The sequence below is a fragment of the Brassica rapa genome, chromosome A01 (assembly GCF_000309985.2).
Source record: "Brassica rapa cultivar Chiifu-401-42 chromosome A01, CAAS_Brap_v3.01, whole genome shotgun sequence".
Taxonomy (NCBI): Eukaryota; Viridiplantae; Streptophyta; class Magnoliopsida; order Brassicales; family Brassicaceae; genus Brassica; species Brassica rapa.
In genome coordinates this window covers 4,193,305-4,216,862 of record NC_024795.2, presented here as the reverse complement: position 1 = coordinate 4,216,862, position 23,558 = coordinate 4,193,305, and the positions used below count along the sequence as shown (strand labels likewise).

The following is a 23,558-nucleotide window of genomic DNA, read 5'->3' as shown; positions in this document are numbered from 1 at the left end:
AGGATAAAAACACATTTTTACCTTTTAATAAAATTTATTTTGGTCATTTTTTTCATTGAGTGCTATTTTTGTTACAAAAACTAAAAAAAGTCTATCCTATGAAATTTCTCAAATCTCAATAAGTAGTATAAATATAAGTTTTTTTTTTGAACAACGTATAAATATAAGTTAATATAACACATATTAAGCTAATATATGACTCATAATAAGCCCACGTATGACATACACATATTAGCTTTGTTTCACAACACGGGCTTAACTGAGTCATGGCTGTATTCTGAAATAAATGGGCTTTGATTGGGCCCTAATAATAATTATCATAAAATATCTTTTTACCTTTACTTTAGTTCTTTCATCTCGAAATCTGATCTTCTGCAGCCGTCAGATTTCATCGTACGATGTTGAATCCTTTTTGAAAAACCCTAATAATTATCCCGCTCCTATCGCAAAATTCAAATTTCGAATTCTGATCCGACGACTTGCCCAACCGTTGTCTCTCTCTCTCTCATCTAATATTTATTTATCATCTCACTCTCCTCTCTATTTCCATCCATCGTCTTCTCACTTCATTCCTTAATTTCGTAGACTGATTCAATCCTCACTCCATTCCTTCAGATCTACACAGTTTCCCTCTCAGAAACTCGCGATCCCCCCTCAGGATGGCTACCAAACTCCCTCTGCAAACCAGCAACAACGTCAATGTCGCGAAGGCGGCGGCGGCGGCTTCTCGCGGCGGGAAGACGATCGAGGAGATGTACCAGAAGAAATCTCAGCTGGAGCACATCTTGCTCCGTCCCGATACCTACATCGGCTCCATCGAGAAGCACACGCAGACTCTCTGGGTGTACGAGAACGAGGAGATGGTCAATCGCCCCGTCACCTACGTCCCGGGCCTTTACAAGATCTTCGACGAGATTCTGGTGAACGCGGCTGACAACAAGCAGCGGGATCCGAAGATGGATTCCGTCAAAGTTGTGATCGACGTGGCGCAGAATCTGATCAGCGTCTGTAACAGTGGCGATGGAGTCCCCGTCGAGATCCATCAGGAGGAAGGCGTGTATGTTCCCGAGATGATCTTTGGTCATCTGTTGACGAGCAGTAACTACAATGATAACGAGAAGAAGACTACTGGTGGGAGAAACGGTTACGGGGCGAAGCTTACCAACATCTTCTCCACGGAGTTCACGATCGAAACTGCCGATGGCAAGAGGCAGAAGCAGTACAAGCAGGTAGACATTGCTTGATTTAGGTTTATGATTCTGTGATCGATTGATTTACATTTTGTGGTGATTGTGTAGGTGTTTGAGAACAACATGGGGAAGAAGTCTGAACCGGTTATAACCAAGTGCAGCAAGAGCGATAACTGGACCAAAGTCTCGTTCAAACCCGACTTGGGGAAGTTCGGGATGACTCATTTAGAAGACGATGTGGTTGCTTTGATGAGTAAAAGGGTCTTTGATATTGCTGGGTGTTTGGGAAAGACTGTGAAGGTGGAGCTGAATGGTAAACGGATTCCAATCAAGTCCTTCACTGATTATGTTGATCTTTACCTGACTGCAGCTAACAAGTCAAGGACTGAGCCTCTCCCAAGGTTTGTGTTTTTTCTTTGTACTATGAAAGTGATTGGGAGATTTGTGTTTCGGAATTTAATTTTGTTATTTTGGTTTTGTGTTGTGATTAGGATGGTCGAGAAAGTTAATGACAGATGGGAGGTTTGTGTGAGCATTAGCGAAGGACAGTTTCAACAGGTATGGATTTGGCTGGATACTACCACCCTCACTCTCATCTCGTGAAGACTGAGTTGAAGTTTTAACAATGTTTTCTTGTGTTCTTTCAGGTCAGCTTTGTGAACTCTATTGCTACGATCAAGGGTGGGACGCATGTTGACTATGTGACCAGTCAGATCACGAACTACATTGTTGGTATTGTGAACAAGAAGAACAAAACCGCTAACGTTAAGGCTCACAATGTTAAGAACCATCTGTGGGTGTTTGTCAACTCTTTGATTGACAATCCTGCTTTTGATTCTCAAACCAAAGAAACATTGACCCTTCGTCAGAGCAGTTTCGGGTCTAAATGCGAGCTTTCAGAAGATATTTTGAAGAAAGGTATGTTGTGCTTCTTTTTTCTTGTTGGATCACTAGTGTATTCGGTTTCTTGAAGAGTGCTTAAAATTTGCTTCTGTTTCATTTTGTCCAGTGGCTAAATCTGGAGTAGTGGAAAATCTGCTTTCATGGGCAACTTTTAAGCAGAGTAAAGATCTTAAGAAGAGCGATGGAACTAAGACTGACAGGGTTCAGGTTGAGAAGTTGGAGGACGCTAACAAAGCTGGGGGAAAGGAATCCCAACGCTGTACGTTGATTCTGACCGAAGGAGACTCAGCTAAGGCTTTAGCGGTAAGGGGTTTGTGATCTCTTGTCAGCTACTTATATTGTTTTACCCCAACAGACACCTAACACTCATTATGTTTAGATGGCGGGGATGGCTGTTGTGGGTCGTGACTATTACGGAGTGTTCCCTCTCCGAGGAAAGTTGTTGAATGTCAGGGAAGCCACCACCACTCAGATCACAAACAACAAGGAAATTGAGAATATTAAGAAGATCCTTGGACTGAAGCAAAATATGGTGTATGAAAACGTTAACTCACTGAGATATGGGCATATGATGATCATGACAGATCAGGTATTCTACTATCTGTCTCTGCATTATATGTGTGCGTCTCTTTATATGCTCATTTAACGAAATTTTCTCTGTCCACCTTGTTCAGGATCACGATGGTTCCCATATAAAGGGTCTCTTAATCAACTTCATCCACTCTTTTTGGCCAACATTACTGAAGGTTCCATCGTTCCTCGTTGAGTTTATCACCCCCATTGTGAAGGTAAATATAAATTCTTCCTTGTATAATATCTTAGTGCTTGCGAATGAATGTTAACAACTGCAAATAAATACGTTGTACTCAGGCTACGCGCAAGAATGAAGTTCTGTCATTTTACTCCATGCCTGAGTATGAAAGCTGGAAAGAAAGTCTGAGTGGTAATGCAACCGGTTGGACTATTAAATACTACAAGGTTTGCGTTCTGTTATAACTTTTAAGTTTGTACTCTTGTAAACGTCTCATGTTCTTTGTTTATTAACTGTCACTGTGTTTTTCTAGGGGTTGGGAACAAGTACGTCTAAGGAGGGCAAAGAGTACTTTGGAAACCTTGATATTCACAAAAAGGATTTTGTTTGGGAGGATGAACAAGATGGAGAAGCGATTGAACTTGCATTTAGTAAAAAGAAAATTGAAGCTCGAAAGAACTGGCTTTCACATTTCGAGGTATGCAGGACAATTAAGTACCTTAAATATTTGTTCTTTGCTCATTATTTCTGTATGTTCTGATGTCAGTTTATTTTTTTCAGCCTGGCACTCATCTTGATCAGAAGCAACAGAAAATTTCCTTCAGTGATTTCGTAAACAAGGAACTTATCTTATTCTCCATGGCGGATCTTCAAAGATCAATTCCTTCCATGGTGGATGGGCTCAAACCAGGCCAGAGAAAGATACTTTTTTGTTCGTTTAAAAGGAATTTCACAAAGGAGGCCAAGGTTGCCCAATTCTCTGGTTATGTATCTGAGCACTCGGCATATCATCACGGCGAGCAGAGTCTTGCCGGTACGATCATTGGCATGGCGCAGGATTATGTTGGCAGCAACAACATAAACCTGCTTCAACCAAATGGTCAATTTGGCACACGGAACATGGTAAGTATAGACATTGAAACTGTTCTGTTTATCTCATACTCATCTTGTACATTGATTGTGGTAGGGTGGAAAAGATGCAGCAAGCCCAAGATACATTTTCACTAAGCTCTCTTCAGCAACAAGGGTGTTGTTCCCCAAGGATGATGATGTCCTCCTTAATTACTTGAATGAAGATGGGCAGAAGATAGAGCCTACTTGGTAATTCGTTGGGATGACAAAGTCCTCCTTAATATCTCTTCAGTACACACATTTTTTTTTTGCAGAGACTAACTTGATATGTTATTCCTTGTTAGGTACATGCCCATCATTCCAACTGTGCTTGTCAATGGTTCTGAAGGAATTGGAACCGGGTGGAGTACATTCATACCTAACTACAACCCAAGAGATATTGTTGCCAACATAAGGCGTCTACTTAATGGTGAAAGTATGGTGGCTATGGATCCTTGGTATAGGAATTTTAAAGGAACAATTGAGAAAACTGCGTCCAAGGAAGGCGGGTCTACCTACACTATCACTGGTGTATATGAGGAGATTGACGAAACAATTATCCGTGTTACGGAGCTACCAATCAGAAGGTGGAGCGAAGATTATAAGCAGTTCCTGGAGGCTTTGAAGACAAATAATAACACCCCCTATTTTCAGGTAAACGCCTAAAATCAGAAAATGATCATATTCGTAGATGCTTCTTATTTACTCATTCTTCTTATTTCTGCAGAGCGTTAAGGCGTACAATGATGATAGGTCTGTGGATTTTGAGCTTCATCTTAGCGAGGAGAACATGATGATGGCTCGGCAAGAGGGCATTTTGAAGATGCTCAAACTCACCACGACAATCGCTACAACAAATATGCATCTATTTGATGAAAACAATTTGATTAAGAAATACGCATCTCCAGAACAAAGTAAGAATCAGATCCAAATTGTTCAGTCTGTTTTTCGTCTTCATAAGAGGCACTAACGTTTAATACAACCTTGCAGTCGTTGAAGAGTTCTTCCAACTCAGGCTCCAATATTATGAGAAGAGAAAGGTTTGTACATCTTATAATTCGATCAGTCTTTAAAGGTTTTCAGCTATTGAGGTAATGGCTTAACATGTTAACTGTCTGTTATGTATGCAGAGAGTTATCCTGGAGAATCTGGAACTTGAGCTCTTGAAACTAGAGAACAAAGTGAAGTTTATTCTTGGAGTTGTCAGTGGAGAAATCATAGTGAACAACAGGAAGAAGTCTGAACTTGTCCAGGAGTTGGGACAGAAAGGGTTCACACCATTCCCCAAGAAGGGCAAGCCTGTTGAAGCCGCGGTTGCTGGAGCAACGGATTCAGCTGAAGAAGAATCTGAAGAAACTTCGGGCGTTCCTGGTTCACGCTCAACGTTTATATCTGGTTCAGAGTATGACTACCTGTTGTCACTAGCTATAGCTACGTTGACTCTAGAGAAAGTGCAGGAGTTATGTGGGGAGAGAGATAAAATGGAGAAAGCAGTCGAAGACATGAAGAAAGCCACACCAAGATCTCTCTGGTTCAGAGACTTAGAGTCTCTTGATGCAGAGCTTGATGTAAGCATTCACAACCCTAAACCCTCTATAATGCTTTAACAAAATCGCCACTTAGTCGTTTATGCAATGTTTTATTCCTTTTTTTCCAGAAACTTGATCAGGAAGATGCTGAAGCCGAAAAAGAGATAGAGAAAGCACAAAAGAAGCTCAGGGCCAAGGCGGGAGCACCAAAGGGTGGTAAAGCAGCAGCGCCAAGGAAACAGGCACCAAAGAAAACAACAAAGGCGGCTTCAAGTTCTGCAATGGAGATAGGTATGTCATGTGCTATTTGGAAGCTTTTTTCTTGTATGGATCTGATTGACATATATTTTGGAAACCTTTTAAATGATTTTGTGAAGGTGACAACGTAGTGGAAGTGGCTAAGCCGAAAGGTAGACAAGGAGCCAAAAAGAAGGCGCCTGCTGCTGCTCCAGCTGATGTAAAGGCTGATGATGATGAGATGATGGATCTAGCACAAAGGCTTGCTCAATACAATTTCGGCTCCACCTCTGAGAATCCAAGCAGTAAGTTCATAATAACATTTTTGAGAAACAGAATTGAATGATCATGAAGTTTAAATCTTATACTTCTTTTATGCTGGTTTATCAACAGAAGCGGCAATCTCTTTGAATGACGATGATGACGACGTGGTGGTTGAGGTTGCTGCACCAGCAAAAGGAGGAAGGAAACCAGCGGCGGCGAGCAAAACCGTGAAACCACCGGCAGCTCCGAGGAAGCGTGGACCAGCGGCGAGCAAGAAGCAGCCAGCTGCGGAAGTTGTTACTGTGTCACCGGAGAAGAAAGTGAGGAAGATGAGATCTTCCCCGTTCAACAAGAAGAGTAGTTCGGTGTTGGGGAGGTTGGCTAACAAGGAAGGAGAGGAGGAGAGTACTGAGACTGTGGCGGTTGAAACCTCATCGAGGCCAAAAAGAGCAAATAGGAAGCAGATGAAGTATGTGCTGAGTGATTCAGAGAGTGAGAATGATTCTGAGTTTGATGATATTGAAGACGACGAGTATGATGAGTAGAGTGAAGAGGAAACCAACTCGGTTCTTTTGCTATTTCCAAAACTTGTTTGCAAATGCTGTCTCAAACTTTATATTCTCTTTTAGACTTTGTGTTTGACAATGCCGTATCTCGTGTTTGGTTGTGATTTCGGTAGACTATGGTCAATAACTTTTGTGTTAATCTTTGGCGCTAATCATATGACTAAATAAAATCTATATTCAGAAATTAGAGTTGCTTGTCCACAACTAATTGAAAAACAAATCGGTTATGTGTTAACCACCGCTATGCATCAAATCTAACTAGTTGATTGTGAAGAAAACATAATCATACATTGTACATGAGAGGGCTTGTTGTTTGATCAATGGACGCGAGTCATGAGCCCCACATAACTAAACCTGATGAATCTACTTCTAAGTATAACCCAACGATTCCATTCAAAATTGGCCCACATACATGAGGCCTGAAGCATTTGATCCAAGAATATTCGAATTTGAATTTAATGTAATATCGCGTATAAAAAGAGTATGTTATATTATTCATTATTGTTTGAATTTGAAGGAACAAAAGAAGCATTCTGAGGTTTACAAAAAGTTGAAACTCCACTTGAATAAAAGAGTTATGATTAAAATATAAAAGAAAAATCCATGGAAGGGCTCAAGAGAAACTCGTGCATGAGAAGAAACGTGAAACTCCCAAGAGAAACAAAAAACACACACACTTAGCTGGATACCAACAAGAGGACAAAAAGTGGAAACTGTGTCGTATCTCGCAACGGTCGATACGTGTTTCAACTAAACCGTTGATAATACCAAACTTTTTTGACAGAAAGGTTATAGAAACCGAAGAAGTAATTTCAAATAATTTTTCTAAATATAATAATAATTTTTTGCTTAGTTTTTGAAATTAAATGAGAGGGACAATAAAAGTTTGACCCTTTTTTAGAGAGACTATTGACTTGGACGAAACCTGAGAATCCGACACATTTAACTCTCCTCTTCTCTCTCTGTCTACAAACATTCATTTCTCTCTAATAACATATCGAAATTCACACACACTCTTGTAAAGCTTATCTCCACACTTCTCCAGCACTCTTCTTCTTTAATTTTCTTCTAGGGTCTTAATTCTGGTTCTTGGTAAGACAATGAGTGCTTCAAAGTTCATTAAATGCGTTACTGTCGGAGACGGAGCTGTCGGGAAGACATGTATGCTTATCTGTTACACTAGCAACAAGTTTCCCACTGTAAGAGTTCGTTTCCTTTTTTATCATTTTCCATTGTCAAGCTTTAATTTTTTTCTTGCTGGGTTTTGAAAGATTTCATTTGGGTCCCTCAAAAGGTTTAAGCTTTGAACTCTTTAGGTAGAGATCTCGTGTATTTGTGGGTTATATATATTTTGATTCTGAATGTGTTCAGGATTATATACCGACTGTGTTCGACAACTTCAGTGCCAATGTCTCCGTGGATGGACAGATCGTGAATCTAGGGCTATGGGACACTGCAGGTAAACCATTAAGGCAAATAATTGACATTGAAGAGGTTTCTTCTTTTATAATCTCACTCACATACATTGTTGTTTGATTTGTTTAGGTCAAGAAGATTACAGTAGGTTGAGGCCATTGAGTTACAGAGGAGCTGATATCTTCGTCTTAGCCTTTTCTCTTATCAGCAAGGCCAGTTACGAGAATGTATTAAAGAAGGTATATGTTTTTGATTTCTCCTTTGCATTGGAAATTAGATGTTTGATTGTGAATTTTGGTGCTGATTGTTTGTTTTATGACAGTGGATGCCTGAACTTCGTCGGTTTGCGCCTAATGTTCCCATTGTCCTTGTTGGTACAAAGCTAGGTACGTTTCTTATCTTCTTTGCTTTGAACTTCTTCCCTTTGCTGATACTTCTTTACGTTGTGGTTTGTGTTCTTGAAGATCTCCGTGATGACAAGGGATACCTCGCGGATCACACCAATGTCATTACCTCTACTCAGGGAGAGGAATTGAGGAAGCAAATCGGTGCAGCTGCTTACATCGAGTGCAGTTCCAAAACTCAACAGGTAAAGTTAAGTTCCTTTTTACAGAAAGACATAGAAAATATATTTTTTTGTTGAACTTTTGCCTTGGTCTTTTGTTGTAGAATGTGAAAGGAGTGTTTGACACAGCGATCAAAGTGGTTCTCCAGCCACCACGGAGGAAAGAGGTCACTGGGAATAAGAAGAAACACAGAAGATCCGGCTGCTCCTTTGCGTAAGCCCTTTTACAGTTTGTTCTTCTTCTTTGTTTTTTTTTTCAATCTGTAAATAGGTTGCAGTAAAAGCTTACAAACAAGAGTTACAATATGCAGGAGTATTGTCTGTGGAGGCTGCGCCACAGCTTAGGACATAACACAAGTGAAGTGACAAGTCCCAACAACATTGTCTGGGGTCGGTTTATTGGTATTGTTGTAGGTTGAAAGATAAGGGAACTGTTGGTTCTCTTATTTGTATGTGAATTTCCTTTCTCTGTCTTCTTAGTCTCTTGATGTTTTTTGTTCTGTTGTAAACTTTGCTGATTCCAGTAATATTCTTGTGTTGTTGTTAACAATGTTTGCATCATTTTGAAAGTCATGCTTGTAATCAAGGGTGGAGACTATAACCGGACTAAACCAATATCCAACCAATCAAAATGTTCATCTCCATCTCCATTATCTAATGTTCTTATACATGCTCATAAAAGCATACATAACTAAAACACATGCAGCATAAATAACATCCAACAATAGTTATAGGCAAAATACAATTGACCGTCTCCATCTCCATTATCTAATGTTCTTATACATGCTCATAAAACATCCATAACTGAAACACATAGTAGCATAGCTAAATAACATCCAACAATAATAGTTAGCAAAATACAATTGAAACCAAAACAGAAACAAAGGAATAAAATCATTGAGGGTAAATTCGTAATTTTCAGCTATGGGTAAATTCGTTACGTTATATGTTAGTATCAATTTAGAATCATCGTCAAACCGGGAAACAAGGGGAGAAGGATCTGTTCAAAAAACGACGCCGTAATGGATAAACAGCCGGCGAGCAGCTGGAGTATCCACACCCGGCCGGAGATAATCGCCAAGTACGAGATCTTCGAGCGAGTCGGATCCGGCGCCTACGCCGACGTCTACCGAGCTCGCCGCATCTCCGACGGCCTCACCGTCGCGCTCAAGGAGATCTTCGACTACCAATCAGCCTTCCGGGAGATCGACGCCCTCTCGCTCCTCCACGGATCCCCCAACGTCGTCCTTATGCACGAGTACTTCTGGCGCGAGGACGAGAACGCAGTGATCGTCCTCGAGTTCCTCAGGTCTGATCTATCCGCAGTGATCCGAGACGCCAAGAGGAGGAAGAAGAAAGGATCAGGAGGAGAGGGTTTCTCCGTGGGGGAGATTAAGAGATGGATGATTCAGATTCTCAATGGCGTCGATGCTTGCCATAGGAATCTGATCGTTCACAGAGATTTAAAGCCTGGGAACATGTTAGTGTCTGATGATGGAGTGCTCAAGCTTGCTGATTTTGGTCAGGTTTGTATAAAGTTTCGGTCTTTGAATCAAATTTAGTTTACCCTTATTGTAAAGTTTCAATCTTTGAATCAAATTTAGTTTACCCTTATTGTAAAGTTTCGATCTTTGAATCAAGTTTGTAATAACGTGTGTTGTTTGGCTGCTTGGGTTGTTTTACAGGCTAGGATACTCATGGAGCCTGATAACGTCGCTACAGATGAAGAGAGAGAAGGAGAAGCCAGCAGGGAGCCACCAGAAGTGATTCCTGATTATGTGAACTCGTCTCAGAAAGGCTCAGAAGGTCAGGAACAGGAGGTACTGAGTAGAGACGAGTACTTTCGACAGGTGGAAGAGCTCAAGGCTAAGCAGGTTGTGAGGGATGACACTGATAAGGACTCCAACGTGCCTGATGGAGACGCGTCTTGTCTTGCCACGTGTACTGTTAGTGAAATGGATGATGATTTCGGGACGAACTCTTTTGCTTATGATGAGGAGGGATTGGATGGTGGTGGAGAAGGTTTGATGACATCTTGCGTGGGGACCAGGTGGTTTAGACCACCGGAGCTTCTTTACGGATCTACAATGTATGGGTTGGAGATCGATCTGTGGTCGCTTGGTTGCGTGTTTGCGGAGCTCTTGTCTCTCGAGCCTTTGTTCCCTGGAGTTTCGGATATTGATCAGATCAGCAGAGTGACCAACGTGCTGGGGAACTTAAACGAAGAGGTTTGGCCAGGATGTGTTGATCTTCCTGACTACAAGTCGATCTCGTTTGCTGAAGTAGAGTCTCCTCTTGGTGTAGAAGGATGTCTTCCCAACCATTCAGGGGATGTTATAGCGCTGGTCAAGAAGCTTATCTGTTACGATCCAGCTAGGAGAGCTACTGCTGTGGAGTTGTTGAATGATAAATATTTCAAGGAAGAGCCTCTTCCGGTGCCTGTTTCAGAGCTCTATGTGCCTCCGGCGATGAGTGGGCCAGATGAGGAGGATTCTCCTAGGAAGTGGAATGATTACAGAGAAATGGATTCAGATTCAGATGGCTTTGGACCTGTGAATGTGAAGCCTACAAGTAGTGGATTTACAATAGAGTTCCCCTGAGCCTTAATGGCATTTAAGGTACGCAGTAAAAAGCTTTGCCTCTTTCTCCTTCAGACAAATGTGTGCTTGCCTAAGGTCTTAATACCACTAGGCCTTAGCTTGTTTGGTTTTATATTGCTTTTGGAATTATTTGCTGCTTTCTTCTCTCATAACTCTGTTTTTTTTTTCTGCGCCGTCTCATCATTGATCTCAATTGTGTTTTTCTCTGATGTTTCCTCAGATGGATTACATTGTGCATGGCTCCATGATTGAGAATCTTGATCAGCCGACTTCCCTGCATCTGTGTCAAGATTGTGTTGTGTATTGTTTCTCTTGTACTGAAAAAAAAAAACAGTTACAATTACAATTGGAAAGTTGGTTATGATCTGTTTATCCATTTTGTTCTTTTCATATAAAAAATGTGTAATATTTTCTCTCATCATGGTCATTATTCATAGTTGGTGATGGTTCAATGAGTGATATAATAAGGCCACGAATCCTCGTTGTCATGGAGTTTTTGCTTATCTCTATTATCCAAATTTTAGGATACCAAAACTAGTTTCTGCATTCATCTTGTGAAAATAGCACGTTATAGGACTAGAATGTTAAATAATAAACTTGAGGGGTTATTTGGGAAATTAGACTAAAGATGAGAGGCTAAAAGATAAATTAACAACAGTTTGCAGCTCTACACACCCTTTAGGGTTTTTTTTCTTGAGGGGAACCAGGCCTTGAGAGAATCGGAGAGAAATGGGGTCAAACGAAAGAGAGCATCAGACGCTGCAGCATCACCCGCTTCACATCAGCAGTCTCGTCGTGCGTCCGTCCGGAAGCAACGACGGAGAAGGCGACCGCCACGCCGCCGCCGAAGATGACTCTCGCGACCGGCCCTCATTCCCCCGCTCGGATCGTCATAAGAGTGACAATGGTTCGTATCTCCTCCACAATTATTACATCACATCCCATATAGTTTCGGTTTCTGAATTTTGGGAGTGTAGAAAACTAAGCAGGGTTTTGTCTGTATGTCGTGTATTGAGAATGTTAGTCTGATTGTGTCAAGTTTCTGTTTTGAGATTCTTTTGTATACAACTTGTTTTTGACAATGCCCCATGTGCTTTTTTTTTTTTCTCTTGGTGATAGAATCTTGTTTTGCTACAGGTGATAGAATCAGTTACACTTGTATTCTTGAGATGTTAACACTGCTACAGATGCATAACAACATAGCTTTTTCTCTTGCATGTTTTGTTTGGTGTAGTGTATACGTTGAGGCACCAACGAGCTTGTCATTTCACATTGTCAGCACTTCACTGTTTTCTATTGTTCTTACCCCGTCTCCTTCTGCTTGGCATCTTCTTCTTTTTATGTTTAGGACATAGAACTCGTGCAAGTTCTAGCTCACCACTCCGTCGTCCATATGAAGATCACCACCGACACGGCTCTGATCTTAATCATTCAGGAGCTCTACTTCGTGGTGGCCGAGAGTTCAGCAGTAGAAGGGAGTCATCTGGGAGACACAGAGACTATTCACCACCCCATGCTAGAGTTGGAGCTGGATCTCGTCGCTTTGATGGGCCTGAACCTGCTCATGGCCGCTCTTTTAGAAGCGATGGCATTGGCAGAAACAATAATCATCCAAAGGTGCAACCAAGAGATGGAGATTGGTACTGTCTAGATCCACTGTAAGTAGTATCCTTGGCTATGAATTACAACACCTGAGAAGTTTGTTTATCCCATGTCTTTACAATCTACAGAAACTTCTAGTTTTCATTTGTATATGGCTTTTGGTTATGAATACAGATGTAGGAACTTGAACTTTGCGAGACGAGAAGTGTGTTTCAAGTGCAAGAGGCGTCGCTATGCACCTGCCAATACTCCTGCACCTCCTCGTCTTCTTCCTCCTCCCATGAATCTCTCCCCAAGAAGAGACTTTAATGGCTACAGGTCTCCTCCACGTGGCTACCTTAGAGACTACCCGCCTCCAAGACTTGACCATCCCACATGGAGAGACAGAGACAGAGACAGAGAAGGAGGAGACCGTCTGCGTTACTCAAACCTTGAGTATCCTCCTAGCAGAAGATTAGCATCTGACTGGGTCCCGGAACCTCACTATGAGAGACGACCACCTCTCAGTCCACCTCGTGGTGGCGGATGGGGACGACATTCAAGAGAGAGGAGCAGATCACCGCCAATGAGAGGGCCTCCACCACCGCTAAGAGATTACCGCCGTGATAGTTACTTAGAGAGAGGAGGGAGAGAGGATCAGCGTGGTGGCGACAGAGACAGGATGAGAAACGGTTACTGATACCAGAACAGTGTGTATGTCTTGGGGAACATGGTTTAGACAGTCAAAAATTTTCCCTGAAAATCAAATCAAAGCGACCTTTGTATTACACCTTAGATTCTTTTGTGCTAAATTTGAACGTTTAGCGAAGTTTTGTGCTCTTTATGCAAAAAAAAAAGTTCCGGAAAGAAATCAAAATACTGCTCTTCTTTTTCCTACTTCCAAAACTCGACGGTAAGAGTGACGACTAGTCTGCCTACGTGTCGGTTCACAATTGGTAGGCATCTAAAACACGCACATTTTAAAGGTCTTTTAGATAGTTTTTTTATTCAGAGACGATCGAACGGTGGAAAGACGGCGAAACATAAAGCTTTTATGAATTTAAACCGTTGGATCAGTGTAATATAACACAAACCGTACGATCAAAACGCCGGGTAAATCTAACCGTCGAATATAATTTAAGAAAATTGAAATTTCAAAACATGTTAGAAAGAGGGAGGAGAGATGCTGTGTGGAAGAAGAAGAAGGAAGAACAAAACCGAAAGTGTCTTATTGAGGGGGGCTTCTCCTTCTTCTGCTTCGTCGTCATCGTCTTCGTGAGCTAAAACCCCAATAGAAACCCTAATTCTCCCCAATCTCTCTCTCTCCCAAAGCTTATCACTTTCTCCCTCTCTATACGCGGATCAAATTCAAAGTCCCGAGCTTTAACAGCCGCCGGCGAATCGGTTCTGATTCTTTTTCCGCGCTCCGTCGTGGGGGATACGGATCTGGGTTTTCTCTGCGTGTTACTTTGAGCTGATCTGTGTCAATTTTGTAGAAAAGGAAACTTTCTGGGTTCCTTTTGGAGATTCGAAAATTGTGGAGATGGGTGAAGGAGGCGGCGGAGGAGGAGAATTCCCGCCAAAAAAGGAAGGTGTAACTGATGAGTCTGGTTTCCCGGCGAAGACGCCAGCGAGGCAACTCGACTTCACTGGTGGCTCCGCTGAACATTCACTGTCTAAACCAGCTCCTCCTACTGTCGTTGCTACGGTGGTTAAGACAATCGCCACTCCGTCCGTTTCTTCTTCACCGATTACGACGACGATGGCGTCGCGGCTTCATCCGGTGGTACGACCGACGGTGCCAGTGGTGGCGACTAATTCGCCTTCACAGTCACAAATCGTTAACGCGCCAATTAGGCATCCGTAAGTTTTTTTGTCTAGTTGATTCCTTTTGCTTCCTCCTTCGATAAATGTTTTGAATTTGCAGAAGTTTGATTTTTTTTGTTTTTGTGAAAAATCCAAACTTTTAGTGATTGAATTTGCAGAAATTTGATTTAAATCTTCAACCTTTTGAATCTTTAACATATCCAATAATTAAAGCTTTCTTAGTACACTCTTATTCACCTTTCATATTACCTCAATGATTTTTTCGAAATTTTCAACCTTTTCTTCTTTTTTTTGCTTTTTTTTTTTACAGAAAGCCGGAATCTCCAATATCTAGAGCAAGGCCTATTGTGGAAGGTAGAGATGGAACCCCTCAAAAGAAGAAGCAGTGTAACTGTAAACACTCCCGCTGCTTGAAACTGTATGTCTTCTTCCTATTCATGCTTAGAGATTAGCATTTATCAAAAACTTGTTATGTTTGTAGTTTCTTTGTGTGCTAACATGTTAGTCTGGTTAAATTGACTACTCAAGCTATTGCATGTTCATACCATTCCCTTTATATGTCCTTAATTGTAGATTTTTGAATTGCAGATTCTGGTTGTGCTTTAGTCTTTTTAACCTTCGTAGACTTAAACTCTGCTGTATCTTTACAGGTACTGTGAATGCTTTGCGTCCGGAACATATTGTGATGGTTGTAACTGTGTCAATTGTTTCAACAACGTTGACAACGAACCTGCAAGACGAGATGCTGTTGAAGCAACTCTGGAGCGGAATCCAAATGCTTTCAGACCAAAAATTGCTAGCAGTCCACATGGTGTTAGGGATAAAAGGGTACGTTGTTTTGAGGATTAACAACGTTACTGATAAATAAAAGCATTTACATAGTGAGATGCTTAAACTGTTGATGTGTCTTTTGCAGGAGGAGATTGGTGAAGTTGTGTTGTTAGGGAAACATAACAAAGGGTGCCACTGCAAGAAATCAGGATGCCTTAAGAAGTATTGCGAGTGCTTTCAAGCCAACATTCTTTGCTCCGAGAACTGCAGATGCTTGGATTGCAAAAACTTTGACGGAAGTGAGGAGAGACAAGCTCTGTTTCACGGTGAACATGCCAACAATATGGCTTATCTTCAACAAGCAGCAAACGCAGCCATTACTGGAGCTGTTGGCTCCTCTGGCTTTGCTCCTTCTCCAGCACCGAAGAGAAGGAAGGGTCATGATATTTCTTTCAACCAAGCAACCAAAGATTCATCTACTCATCGACTTGGCCAGTTTCAACAGGTTTGCAAGTTCCCAATTTGAATCTATATATGCTTTTTATATCTTTGCTTAATGAATTGCAATCTTGTTTTGGTGTTTAGGGAAATAATGGAAGAACTAGTGGACCAACCTCAGGTACATCTCCAGCAACTGTTTCTAGGCCTGGTGGCACTTCATCGGCAGCTCCATCAAAGTTTGTATATAGGTGAAATTTCTGCTGTTCTCAAGTTATATATTTGATCCAAAGAGCTGCATAGAACTGAAGTTTAGCTGTATATTTTTTTGAAGGTCTCTCTTAGCAGATATAATCCAACCTCAGGATGTGAAAGCGCTTTGCTCTGTGTTGGTGGCTGTAGCCGGAGAAGCAGCAAAGACATTAACAGGTTTAACTTTGAGTGAAAGACTCTTTATTGCTGACGTTTCACCTCTCTCTCTCTGTGTATTATTCATTGACCTTCCTTTAATTTTGTTCTTAGATAAAAGAAATGAAACAGAAACTTGTTTAGCTTCTTCTGCTCAAGATAACTCCCAAGGGAATAAAGATGTTGAGATGGTTGCAGCTGATGCAAACCAAGCTGATAAGTCTGGACCAGAGGGTTCCAATTCAGATGCCTCTAAAGGAAATCCATTATCTCCAGCAACTCTGGCTTTGATGTGTGATGAGCAAGACACTATCTTCATGGTAGCAGCAGCTGAACCTAATGGTTCAGTGGACCCCGGTGGCTGCGGAAAAAACTCACAGGAGCAGTCAGAGATTTACGCTGAGAAGGAGAGGGTGGTGTTAACCAAGTTCAGAGATTGCCTTAGTAGACTTATCTCTTACGCAGAAATAAAAGGTACTGTTGTTACTTGTTTCTCTTGCTTCACACAGTAATGGAGAAAGTTTCTTTTCTAATGTTAGTCAAGTTTGTTGGTTTGCAGAATCAAAGTGTTCATATTTAGCAAGGAGGCATATACAGCCACCCCCAACCGCAAGTGCAACTGTGAAAACCGAGAACGGGATTCAGCAAATACCAGAACCACGAACCACTGCTCAACCTACACTCACCAAACCACAGCCGTTGCAGCCAACGACCACAACAAATACATCAACTACTCAGCATCCTCATAAACCTCAAGCTTTGCCGGAGAAGAAAGACTCTACTTAGGACAAAAATAACTTACCAGAGAGAACATAAACAACAAGCTTCCTCACCACTGCCTCACTTTACGAGGTAATGTTACCATAGTTTTTCTCGTCTCTTTAAAAGCCTCTTCCAGATTTTGGAGAGAGCTTTGTTTCTTTACTACACGAGTTATTTATTTTTATTACTTGTTAGTTTTTCTGTTACCTTTTTTTCTTTTGATTGTTTTGGTTGCCGAAACATCCTTGTTTGCTATGTCTAGTTATGATGTTCTCTTTTCAACTTATGTAACATTAGAGAGTAACATATAATAAAATCCCCAATTTTACTAAAGTTGTAACTGATATATTATTTTCTGTTTGACCAAAACAATGAAGTAATTCTACTATTTTCTTAACCATTGGAACATACATGAGAATGGAGTCACTACAAACATTTTATTAAGAACATAATAATCAAGTGTTTAAAACAAAACACCTTAGGAACTGTTGCTTTCAAGTAACAAGAGAGATTGATTTATTCTCATTTAGTGACTAACACTTTGAACCTCCATAAACATATTTCAAACGTTTATTTGCTGATTACTTTTAAGCTCCCTTCTTGTGCATTCACATTCGAGACCTCGATGACGCCTTAGGTTCACTCTGCAGTCAAAAACCAGAGTTCCATTATGAATCAGGGCAAAAAGACCGGGAAAAAATGAATAAACTGATGCTAGCCGGACTACTACTGCGTTCATAAGCTTAGAAACATTTATTTCATAGCTCTAAGTAGGCTATAACCATACTACATGATCGTCTTTGCAGCCTTAGCGAACCAAATTACAAAAACAAATCTACATGGGTCAATGCTAAACTTAGTCTCAAGATATTATATCTATAATTCTGTTTGGGGGGTTTAATCCATGTTCACCTTGTCAAGCTATTTGTTAATAGGCAACTTAGTTGGGGAACTGTGTTCTCTTGTGACATCATAAAATGTAAAAGAAAGCTGAGAGAGACTTTACCAGAAGCATTCCATTCATTGCCCTTTCCTCCAGATACCTAGAAGGTTTGAAAAAGCCTCCATAAGTCTCGGACAATCTCTTGAGCCTTTCATATATGTACTTAGGTCCAACCGTGTCTGCCCAGAAAATAATTCCTCCGCTGCAACAAGGAACCAAAAGAGAAAAGATCATCACCAACTTTTTAGTCATAGAAAAATAAAAAGGAAAAACCTTTGCTTATTGACTTGTTAGCAAATGACCAAAGAGACTCAACGAGATGATAAAGATGAATACTTCAACTTTAAGTGCAAACAGAGCATAATTTTTCTTTTCTGAATTACATTAAAATTCTTACCGGTAAGAAGGAAAACTCATTCCAAGGACAGATGCAACGTCCAAGTCCGAGGCTCGGATCACAACTCCTTCATCTAGGACACGGCACGCCTCGTTAACCACAGGGAACAAGATCATCTCTACAATTTCTTTATCAGTTACTGATATAGGCTGCAAAAGAAAGACAAGGCTACATTAAAATTTATTAAAAAGGACCTAATGTGCATGAAGTTAAGAAGGACAAGGCTTCCTTACCTTCCCACCGGGCATTATATTGGTAAGTTTCCTGGATTCCTCAACAACTGAAAGCACTGATGGATCAGGTTTTGGTTTGCTTCCCTTCTCATAAATATAGTATCCTCTCCCGTTTATTTTGCCTGAAACAGCAAAATGTTAAAAGGGGGCAGATGAGAAATTTGCAAAGACGAGAGCAAATGACATACCATTTCGCCCGCTCTTAACCAGAAGCTCGGTCAGTGGAGATCTGAACATGCGGTCACCATAGGCCTTGGCATATATCTCCTTAACTGCCATTCCAATCCCATGTCCAGCCAGATCACCTAGCCTGCGAAGTAAGTCATCCCATAAAGAGTAAAGCTCTCTACACACATTCAAAAAGTGGTAGGTGGCGGAATAAGGAAGGAGGGAGAAATTTACTGGAAAGGACCCAATGGCAAGCCAAAAGAGGTGATAACTCTGTCGACTCTGAACAAGTCAACACCTAGATTGACCAACATATGAGCACCTTGTGTATACGGAAAGAATGTCCTGTTCACTGCAAAGCCTATGCAGTTTCCAACCACCACAGGAACTTTCTTTATGGCCTTTCCAAGCGCCATGAGATCCAGGATCACCTGAGCAGAAGTATTCTCTGTGCGAACTATCTCGAGAAGGGTCATGATATGTGCCGGGCTGTATAAAACAGACAAACCTTTGTTAGTTACATTAAAAATAGGAAAAGCTTAGAAAGTCTTTGAGATATTGAATATGCACCTGAAGAAATGTGCGCCAACAATGCGATCTTTTGAGTTAGTTTTTTCCCCAATTACGTTGAGGTCGATAGTAGATGTATTGCTCGCCAAAATGCAATGTGGTGGACAGATCTCTTCGATTTCTTTGAATATCTTTTGTTTCAGCTGAATGTTTTCAATCACTGCCTGAAAAGTGACACCAGAAGCAACACCTTATAGTCAGAGGAAAATTTTATTCACTAAATAGATTTGATTATACTTGAAAACCAAAGAGAAGGGAGATAAAGAGTAAGGCATACCTCTATGACCATGTCCACATCTTTGAATTCTGCGTAATCAAGTACCCCCTTGAGCAACGAGAGGGCCTTTCCTGCTTCGTCTTGTGTAAGTTTTCCCCTAGATACCAAGCTTTTGAGATTTGCTGTCACAAGAAAAAACGAACTTTATTGCATCTACTGTAAACAGGAACAGTGATAACCATATAGTCTATTACTCCATCATATGCTATGTATGCTTCTTTTGGCTCAAAACAACTCACGGAGGTATATACTTCTTATAATACCAAGATATATACTTTTATTATATAGTAACTGGATATGTTCTGGATAAGATAAGAACCTTCAACTGATTTTAGTCCTTTCTGGAGGTAATCTGGATTAATTTCTTTGAGCACAACTCTTGTATTGCTTAGAAGTAGAGCGGTAGCGATGCCAGAACCCATCAGACCTCCACCAATAACTGCAACTTTCTTCATCGGTCTCGGTTTCAATCCAACGTCAGTTACATTAGGCACCTGGAAAATGTTTAAAAATATACTCAGACGTGGAAACAAGAAGTACTAGGAGCAACAAACGCAGTGCAGTTTAATCCTAACGAAACTATAGCTTTAGGAGGATTAAAAGGTTTGGCCAATCTCACCTTTGATGTTGCACGCTGTGCGAAGAAAACATGAACAAGAGCCTTTGCAGTGTCTGACATTACTAATTGCTTGAAAACTTCTGCTTCCTGCATAGTGAACCAAGGAGAGTTATTAACAAAGAAAAAGATGTCCAATGTACAGAAACAGAATCCTAAAGAAAGCTCACCTTAAGAACCCCACTGTATCCTCCATGGATGATTCCTTCTTCAATCACATCAATGCAAGCATGGTGCTGAGGCATATTCGGAGCTATCTTCTTGGCTAGCTGTCTAGTATCCTTCAGTATAGCACGAGCTTCAGATAAAGAACCAATCTTGTCGGTCCTGTGCAGTGAACGCAAAAAGGGTTTACGTCCCTCTGCAATGTCTAGAGCCCACTTTCTGGACGTGCTCAGCAATTCTCCAGACGGCACCAGAGCATCAACGAGACCGAACTTCTGCCCCTCCTCTGACGATATCGACTTGGAAAGCTGCAAAAGCAACAAAACTCTCAGCCAAACAAATCAGATTTTGGTAATTGAACTGTTGGTAACTGCAAAATGCCATTCGTACCAGGATCATATCAGTTGCTTTTGCAAGGCCTACTAATCTTGGAAGACGTTGTGTTCCTTCATAGACACACAATTAGCTTTGATTATTCACAAAACTGTCTTTGTCCACTTAAAAGAAGACCAAGCTGAACAACACAAATACGTACCTCCAAAACCTGGAATGACTCCAAGTGTCAGCTCTGGTAAGCCTAGCTGAGCTTTCGGAGCAGCAACTCGAGCATGACACGCCTAAAGAATTACAAGTGATACAATAATCAGCACAACAACAACAAAAACAACAAAAGGATATACTTTTCAAAATAAACATGAAAAGTCTTCTACCATAGCCAGTTCTAAACCACCACCAAGAGCTAATCCTTCAACTGCAGCAACAAGCGGCTTCCTGGAGTCTTTAATAACCAGAAAAAAGTATCAACATCACGTCGTGTATTAGTTAGAAGCCATCTTATTGAGAAATATATTAACCTTCAAACAAAAAAAATAATCTAAGAAACCATAGCTAAGCTAGATACCTTCCATAAGGTTGCACACAAGATCAATGGATACTTCAGGCATAAGCGATATATCCCCTGCCCAAGAAAAGATATTGTCAACAACACAGGACTTCACTATAAAAAAAAACTTAACAACAGAAGAAACTTGTGTACCAGTCTTATGAACTTGCTGGAAAACATTGATGTCGAAACCACCCGAGAATCTTCCACCGTTGCCTGAAATGATCAAAAATACAATCAAGGGCCTTCAGCAAACTAGACACACGAAACAAGTATAAGTAAAAGGATTGAACTTTCCAATCTTTAGCCACACTTAAGATCCATAGAGATTAACACTACACGATTCGAATACAATCCTTCAACAAAAGAAACTCAATTTTGTGTGTGTATTTACCAGTCAAGACAATGGCCTTAACATCGCTCCTCTGATTCGCGTCTTGAAACTTCTCCTTCAACCCAGAAATAACTGAAAAAAATCCAACAAAAATCAGCTTAAAAGAGAAAGCAAATCAACATATCGACAATGATCAAAAGTAAGGAGCTTTTTCTAATACTTGGGCTGGCCAAAGAGTTAACAGGAGGATTCGAAATGGTGATCACAGCAACACCATCGTTCCCTACTTCCATCGTCACTCCCATCTTCTTCGCCATAGCTTTTAACAAAGTTTCTAGCTTTCTCCCCTAATCGGATAAAGATCTGTTCTTTTTATTTGTCTCAGATAAGATCAAGCGTTACGTACATTAGCTTAGTAACGTGAGTGGGTTGTCTTTCCTAACATTGTTTGTTTTGTTTCGTCGTTTTTGTCATAAGCAGCAACCAAACCTCTTAGGTAACAAGGCCGAACCGATGTTTTATTGGGCCCTTGTGGCCTTTTTCACCTAACTCATTAATATTTGGACCTTTAGTTACTTAAAAGTTAAAACCAAACAAAAAAAATTGCCGCCAATATATTAAACAGTAATATTAGGCTGGTTCTTCTTTTTTTTCTTGTCGGCAGGCCAATTTAAAAGTGTCTTCAAGTATTTTGAACGGAGAACAATTTACACAGTAGATGAAAATCGGTTTCAATTTGACACCACTAGCTACAAACAGATCAAATGGAAAATAAACCAAATCAAAAGCTAATTTTAAACTGAAGCTTCATATGTAGCACAAAAAAAAATTGAAGCTATCTTTATGATTATGAGTAATATAATCCCAAGAGAAGAAAGAAAGTAATGTATATGAAACTCTTAGTTATCATGTGAGGACAAAAGAACATTATAGAGGTGAAGTAAGTTAACTATATAAGCAGGCCCAAGGACATAACTATTTTACTGGCTTCAGGCTGTCATTCTTAATATTATGCGTTGGCTAGTAGAGTTATTGCTACTGACCGAAATCTCGTGATCATTTATTTTCCACTGGCCATTTATATATTCCACTTGTTTGGGTGTGTAGATTACCTGTAGTTCAGTTATGAGTTATTACTTAGATATCTCACTCTTTCACCAAGATTTTGACCATATGGATAATGGATCGTATCCAAGTCTGTCTGTGCTTAAAATATGAGACCACCGTTTTCGTTTCAAACCCTCTAAATGTACAAAATCAAGGGTTTCATTTCGTTTATTTCATTGTTTTTGTTTTCACTCGATTAACTAGTCATATTGCTTCATTTAACTAAATTTATCAATCTTTTTTCGAGAAATGCGTATTTACGGATTTATTTTTGTTAATTTCCATATCAATATTTTTTTGACTTCCAACTGTAAGTTCAATGCATTTACATGCTCTCTACTAACTTTGGGCTTTGGGTGCAGCCACATGCCCTGCATGCTCACATTTATTTCACTTGTATTGTATATATGTAGTACATTATAAACTACTATTTTTATATACATCGTTTTATATCTACATTTTTGTATGCATATTAATTTCATTGAGTATAACTACATTTTGAATCCACAGTTTATAACTTCGGACGTTTATATAAGATCGATTAAAACACTTTAATATCAAGTCTAATCTGCGTAAAAGTAACGATGCAAAAGTACATCGGTATTTCAACAAAAAAGCAGAGAAACAATCTCATCCACAACCAGACTTCGATCCCAGCTGCAACGGTCTTTAACGGCATTAATAAGGAGATGAAGAACATCATCTCAGCTAGGAGACTTAGGAAGCTATTCAACTATCTAATGCCTTTGTGGATAAGATAGTCTCTTCTCTAAGTTTATTTTGATCCATCTTGTTTTTTCTTCTTTTTTGTCAAGATGGCTCAGAACATAGATTTTTTTGTAAGCTCTTTACTCATCTTAATGATATTTACAGTTTAGCAAAAAAAGAGCTAGAAAAAAGTTCTGGTGGTAAAATCCTAGCAGTGCCATCTATACTATTAAAAGGGAATCATTCTGAAAAATCTACTTATACAAAGTTGTTGGACTTATTTATTAGTTAATTTTTTTTTGGTCTTACCTAAAATTTCTCTAACAATATAAGGTAACATGAGATACATATCAAATTTAGTGGTTTACTCAAACCATATATATTACATATGTATATTATCACAACACCTATATACGAAATTGAAAACACCATGAAATACTTTAGTGAATGTAAAGCTT

At 40.2% G+C, this 23,558-nt stretch overlaps 6 protein-coding genes across 7 annotated transcripts; 5 read left to right on the top strand and 1 right to left on the bottom strand.

Moving 5' to 3' along the window:
* The first annotated feature begins 462 nt into the window (after nt 1-462).
* Nucleotides 463-6,515, top strand: LOC103853975 (DNA topoisomerase 2). The gene is made up of 18 exons (XM_009130872.3): nt 463-1,229; nt 1,299-1,591; nt 1,682-1,748; nt 1,838-2,108; nt 2,200-2,396; nt 2,473-2,682; nt 2,768-2,881; nt 2,964-3,071; nt 3,158-3,322; nt 3,406-3,747; nt 3,812-3,945; nt 4,041-4,389; nt 4,463-4,649; nt 4,726-4,775; nt 4,866-5,303; nt 5,393-5,555; nt 5,642-5,806; nt 5,895-6,515. The coding sequence occupies exons 1-18, from the start codon at nt 660-662 to the stop codon at nt 6,308-6,310; spliced, it is 4,239 nt and encodes a 1,412-aa protein (XP_009129120.1). The 5' UTR covers nt 463-659; the 3' UTR covers nt 6,311-6,515.
* Nucleotides 6,516-6,908: 393 nt separating this feature from the next.
* Nucleotides 6,909-8,898, top strand: LOC103853965 (rac-like GTP-binding protein ARAC7). The gene is made up of 7 exons (XM_009130860.3): nt 6,909-7,530; nt 7,703-7,790; nt 7,877-7,986; nt 8,070-8,133; nt 8,212-8,336; nt 8,417-8,526; nt 8,624-8,898. The coding sequence occupies exons 1-7, from the start codon at nt 7,432-7,434 to the stop codon at nt 8,655-8,657; spliced, it is 630 nt and encodes a 209-aa protein (XP_009129108.1). The 5' UTR covers nt 6,909-7,431; the 3' UTR covers nt 8,658-8,898.
* A 377-nt stretch (nt 8,899-9,275) lies between these two features.
* On the top strand, nt 9,276-11,358 carry LOC103853953 (cyclin-dependent kinase F-1). Its single transcript, XM_009130852.3, has 3 exons — nt 9,276-9,838; nt 9,998-10,930; nt 11,133-11,358. Exons 1-2 carry the CDS (start codon nt 9,335-9,337, stop codon nt 10,910-10,912), a joined length of 1,419 nt encoding a protein of 472 aa, XP_009129100.1. The 5' UTR covers nt 9,276-9,334; the 3' UTR covers nt 10,913-10,930; nt 11,133-11,358.
* A 48-nt stretch (nt 11,359-11,406) lies between these two features.
* Nucleotides 11,407-13,360, top strand: LOC103853943. Of its 2 annotated transcripts, none has more exons than XM_033285519.1 (3): nt 11,407-11,819; nt 12,147-12,570; nt 12,689-13,332. In XM_033285519.1, the coding sequence occupies exons 1-3, from the start codon at nt 11,642-11,644 to the stop codon at nt 13,191-13,193; spliced, it is 1,107 nt and encodes a 368-aa protein (XP_033141410.1). In that variant the 5' UTR covers nt 11,407-11,641; the 3' UTR covers nt 13,194-13,332. The 2 variants fall into 2 exon arrangements, with proteins under 2 accessions (XP_033141410.1, XP_009129092.1); XM_009130844.3 differs by having other exon boundaries at nt 11,576-11,819; nt 12,261-12,570; nt 12,689-13,360.
* A 232-nt stretch (nt 13,361-13,592) lies between these two features.
* Nucleotides 13,593-17,029, top strand: LOC103853935 (protein tesmin/TSO1-like CXC 5). Its single transcript, XM_009130831.3, has 8 exons — nt 13,593-14,356; nt 14,631-14,738; nt 14,971-15,148; nt 15,237-15,596; nt 15,677-15,780; nt 15,864-15,958; nt 16,052-16,411; nt 16,497-17,029. The coding sequence occupies exons 1-8, from the start codon at nt 14,037-14,039 to the stop codon at nt 16,721-16,723; spliced, it is 1,752 nt and encodes a 583-aa protein (XP_009129079.1). The 5' UTR covers nt 13,593-14,036; the 3' UTR covers nt 16,724-17,029.
* A 42-nt stretch (nt 17,030-17,071) lies between these two features.
* Nucleotides 17,072-21,771, bottom strand: LOC103853925 (peroxisomal fatty acid beta-oxidation multifunctional protein AIM1). The gene is made up of 18 exons (XM_009130821.3): nt 21,506-21,771; nt 21,346-21,417; nt 21,105-21,167; nt 20,970-21,026; nt 20,779-20,846; nt 20,604-20,685; nt 20,459-20,514; nt 20,074-20,376; nt 19,907-19,993; nt 19,607-19,781; nt 19,288-19,409; nt 19,011-19,174; nt 18,675-18,929; nt 18,461-18,582; nt 18,273-18,394; nt 18,040-18,188; nt 17,706-17,844; nt 17,072-17,343 (listed from the first exon to the last, which is right to left on the bottom strand). The coding sequence occupies exons 1-18, from the start codon at nt 21,600-21,602 to the stop codon at nt 17,308-17,310; spliced, it is 2,169 nt and encodes a 722-aa protein (XP_009129069.1). The 5' UTR covers nt 21,603-21,771; the 3' UTR covers nt 17,072-17,307.
* Between the last annotated feature and the right edge of the window lie 1,787 nt (nt 21,772-23,558).

What these genes read in the sequence shown, in the direction of transcription:
- LOC103853943 (XM_033285519.1), top strand. Translation starts at nt 11,642, where the DNA reads ATGGGGTCAAACGAAAGAGAGCATCAGACGCTGCAGCATCACCCGCTT. An exon ending in TCGTCATAAGAGTGACAATG is followed by an intron (nt 11,820 to 12,146) that starts GTTCGTATCTCC and finishes TGTTTGGTGTAG; the next exon opens with TGTATACGTTGAGGCACCAA. An exon ending in TGGTACTGTCTAGATCCACT is followed by an intron (nt 12,571 to 12,688) that starts GTAAGTAGTATC and finishes TTATGAATACAG; the next exon opens with ATGTAGGAACTTGAACTTTG.
- LOC103853953 (XM_009130852.3), top strand. Translation starts at nt 9,335, where the DNA reads ATGGATAAACAGCCGGCGAGCAGCTGGAGTATCCACACCCGGCCGGAG. An exon ending in AGCTTGCTGATTTTGGTCAG is followed by an intron (nt 9,839 to 9,997) that starts GTTTGTATAAAG and finishes GTTGTTTTACAG; the next exon opens with GCTAGGATACTCATGGAGCC.
- LOC103853975 (XM_009130872.3), top strand. Translation starts at nt 660, where the DNA reads ATGGCTACCAAACTCCCTCTGCAAACCAGCAACAACGTCAATGTCGCG. An exon ending in CAGAAGATAGAGCCTACTTG is followed by an intron (nt 3,946 to 4,040) that starts GTAATTCGTTGG and finishes ATTCCTTGTTAG; the next exon opens with GTACATGCCCATCATTCCAA. An exon ending in ATACGCATCTCCAGAACAAA is followed by an intron (nt 4,650 to 4,725) that starts GTAAGAATCAGA and finishes ACAACCTTGCAG; the next exon opens with TCGTTGAAGAGTTCTTCCAA.
- LOC103853935 (XM_009130831.3), top strand. Translation starts at nt 14,037, where the DNA reads ATGGGTGAAGGAGGCGGCGGAGGAGGAGAATTCCCGCCAAAAAAGGAA. An exon ending in CACTCCCGCTGCTTGAAACT is followed by an intron (nt 14,739 to 14,970) that starts GTATGTCTTCTT and finishes GTATCTTTACAG; the next exon opens with GTACTGTGAATGCTTTGCGT. An exon ending in ATGGTGTTAGGGATAAAAGG is followed by an intron (nt 15,149 to 15,236) that starts GTACGTTGTTTT and finishes TGTCTTTTGCAG; the next exon opens with GAGGAGATTGGTGAAGTTGT.
- LOC103853925 (XM_009130821.3), bottom strand. Translation starts at nt 21,602, where the DNA reads ATGGCGAAGAAGATGGGAGTGACGATGGAAGTAGGGAACGATGGTGTT. An exon ending in TAACTCTTTGGCCAGCCCAA is followed by an intron (nt 21,418 to 21,505) that starts GTATTAGAAAAA and finishes GATTTTTTTCAG; the next exon opens with TTATTTCTGGGTTGAAGGAG. An exon ending in CACAGCGTGCAACATCAAAG is followed by an intron (nt 19,782 to 19,906) that starts GTGAGATTGGCC and finishes AACATTTTCCAG; the next exon opens with GTGCCTAATGTAACTGACGT.
- LOC103853965 (XM_009130860.3), top strand. Translation starts at nt 7,432, where the DNA reads ATGAGTGCTTCAAAGTTCATTAAATGCGTTACTGTCGGAGACGGAGCT. An exon ending in CTAGCAACAAGTTTCCCACT is followed by an intron (nt 7,531 to 7,702) that starts GTAAGAGTTCGT and finishes GAATGTGTTCAG; the next exon opens with GATTATATACCGACTGTGTT. An exon ending in GCAGTTCCAAAACTCAACAG is followed by an intron (nt 8,337 to 8,416) that starts GTAAAGTTAAGT and finishes CTTTTGTTGTAG; the next exon opens with AATGTGAAAGGAGTGTTTGA.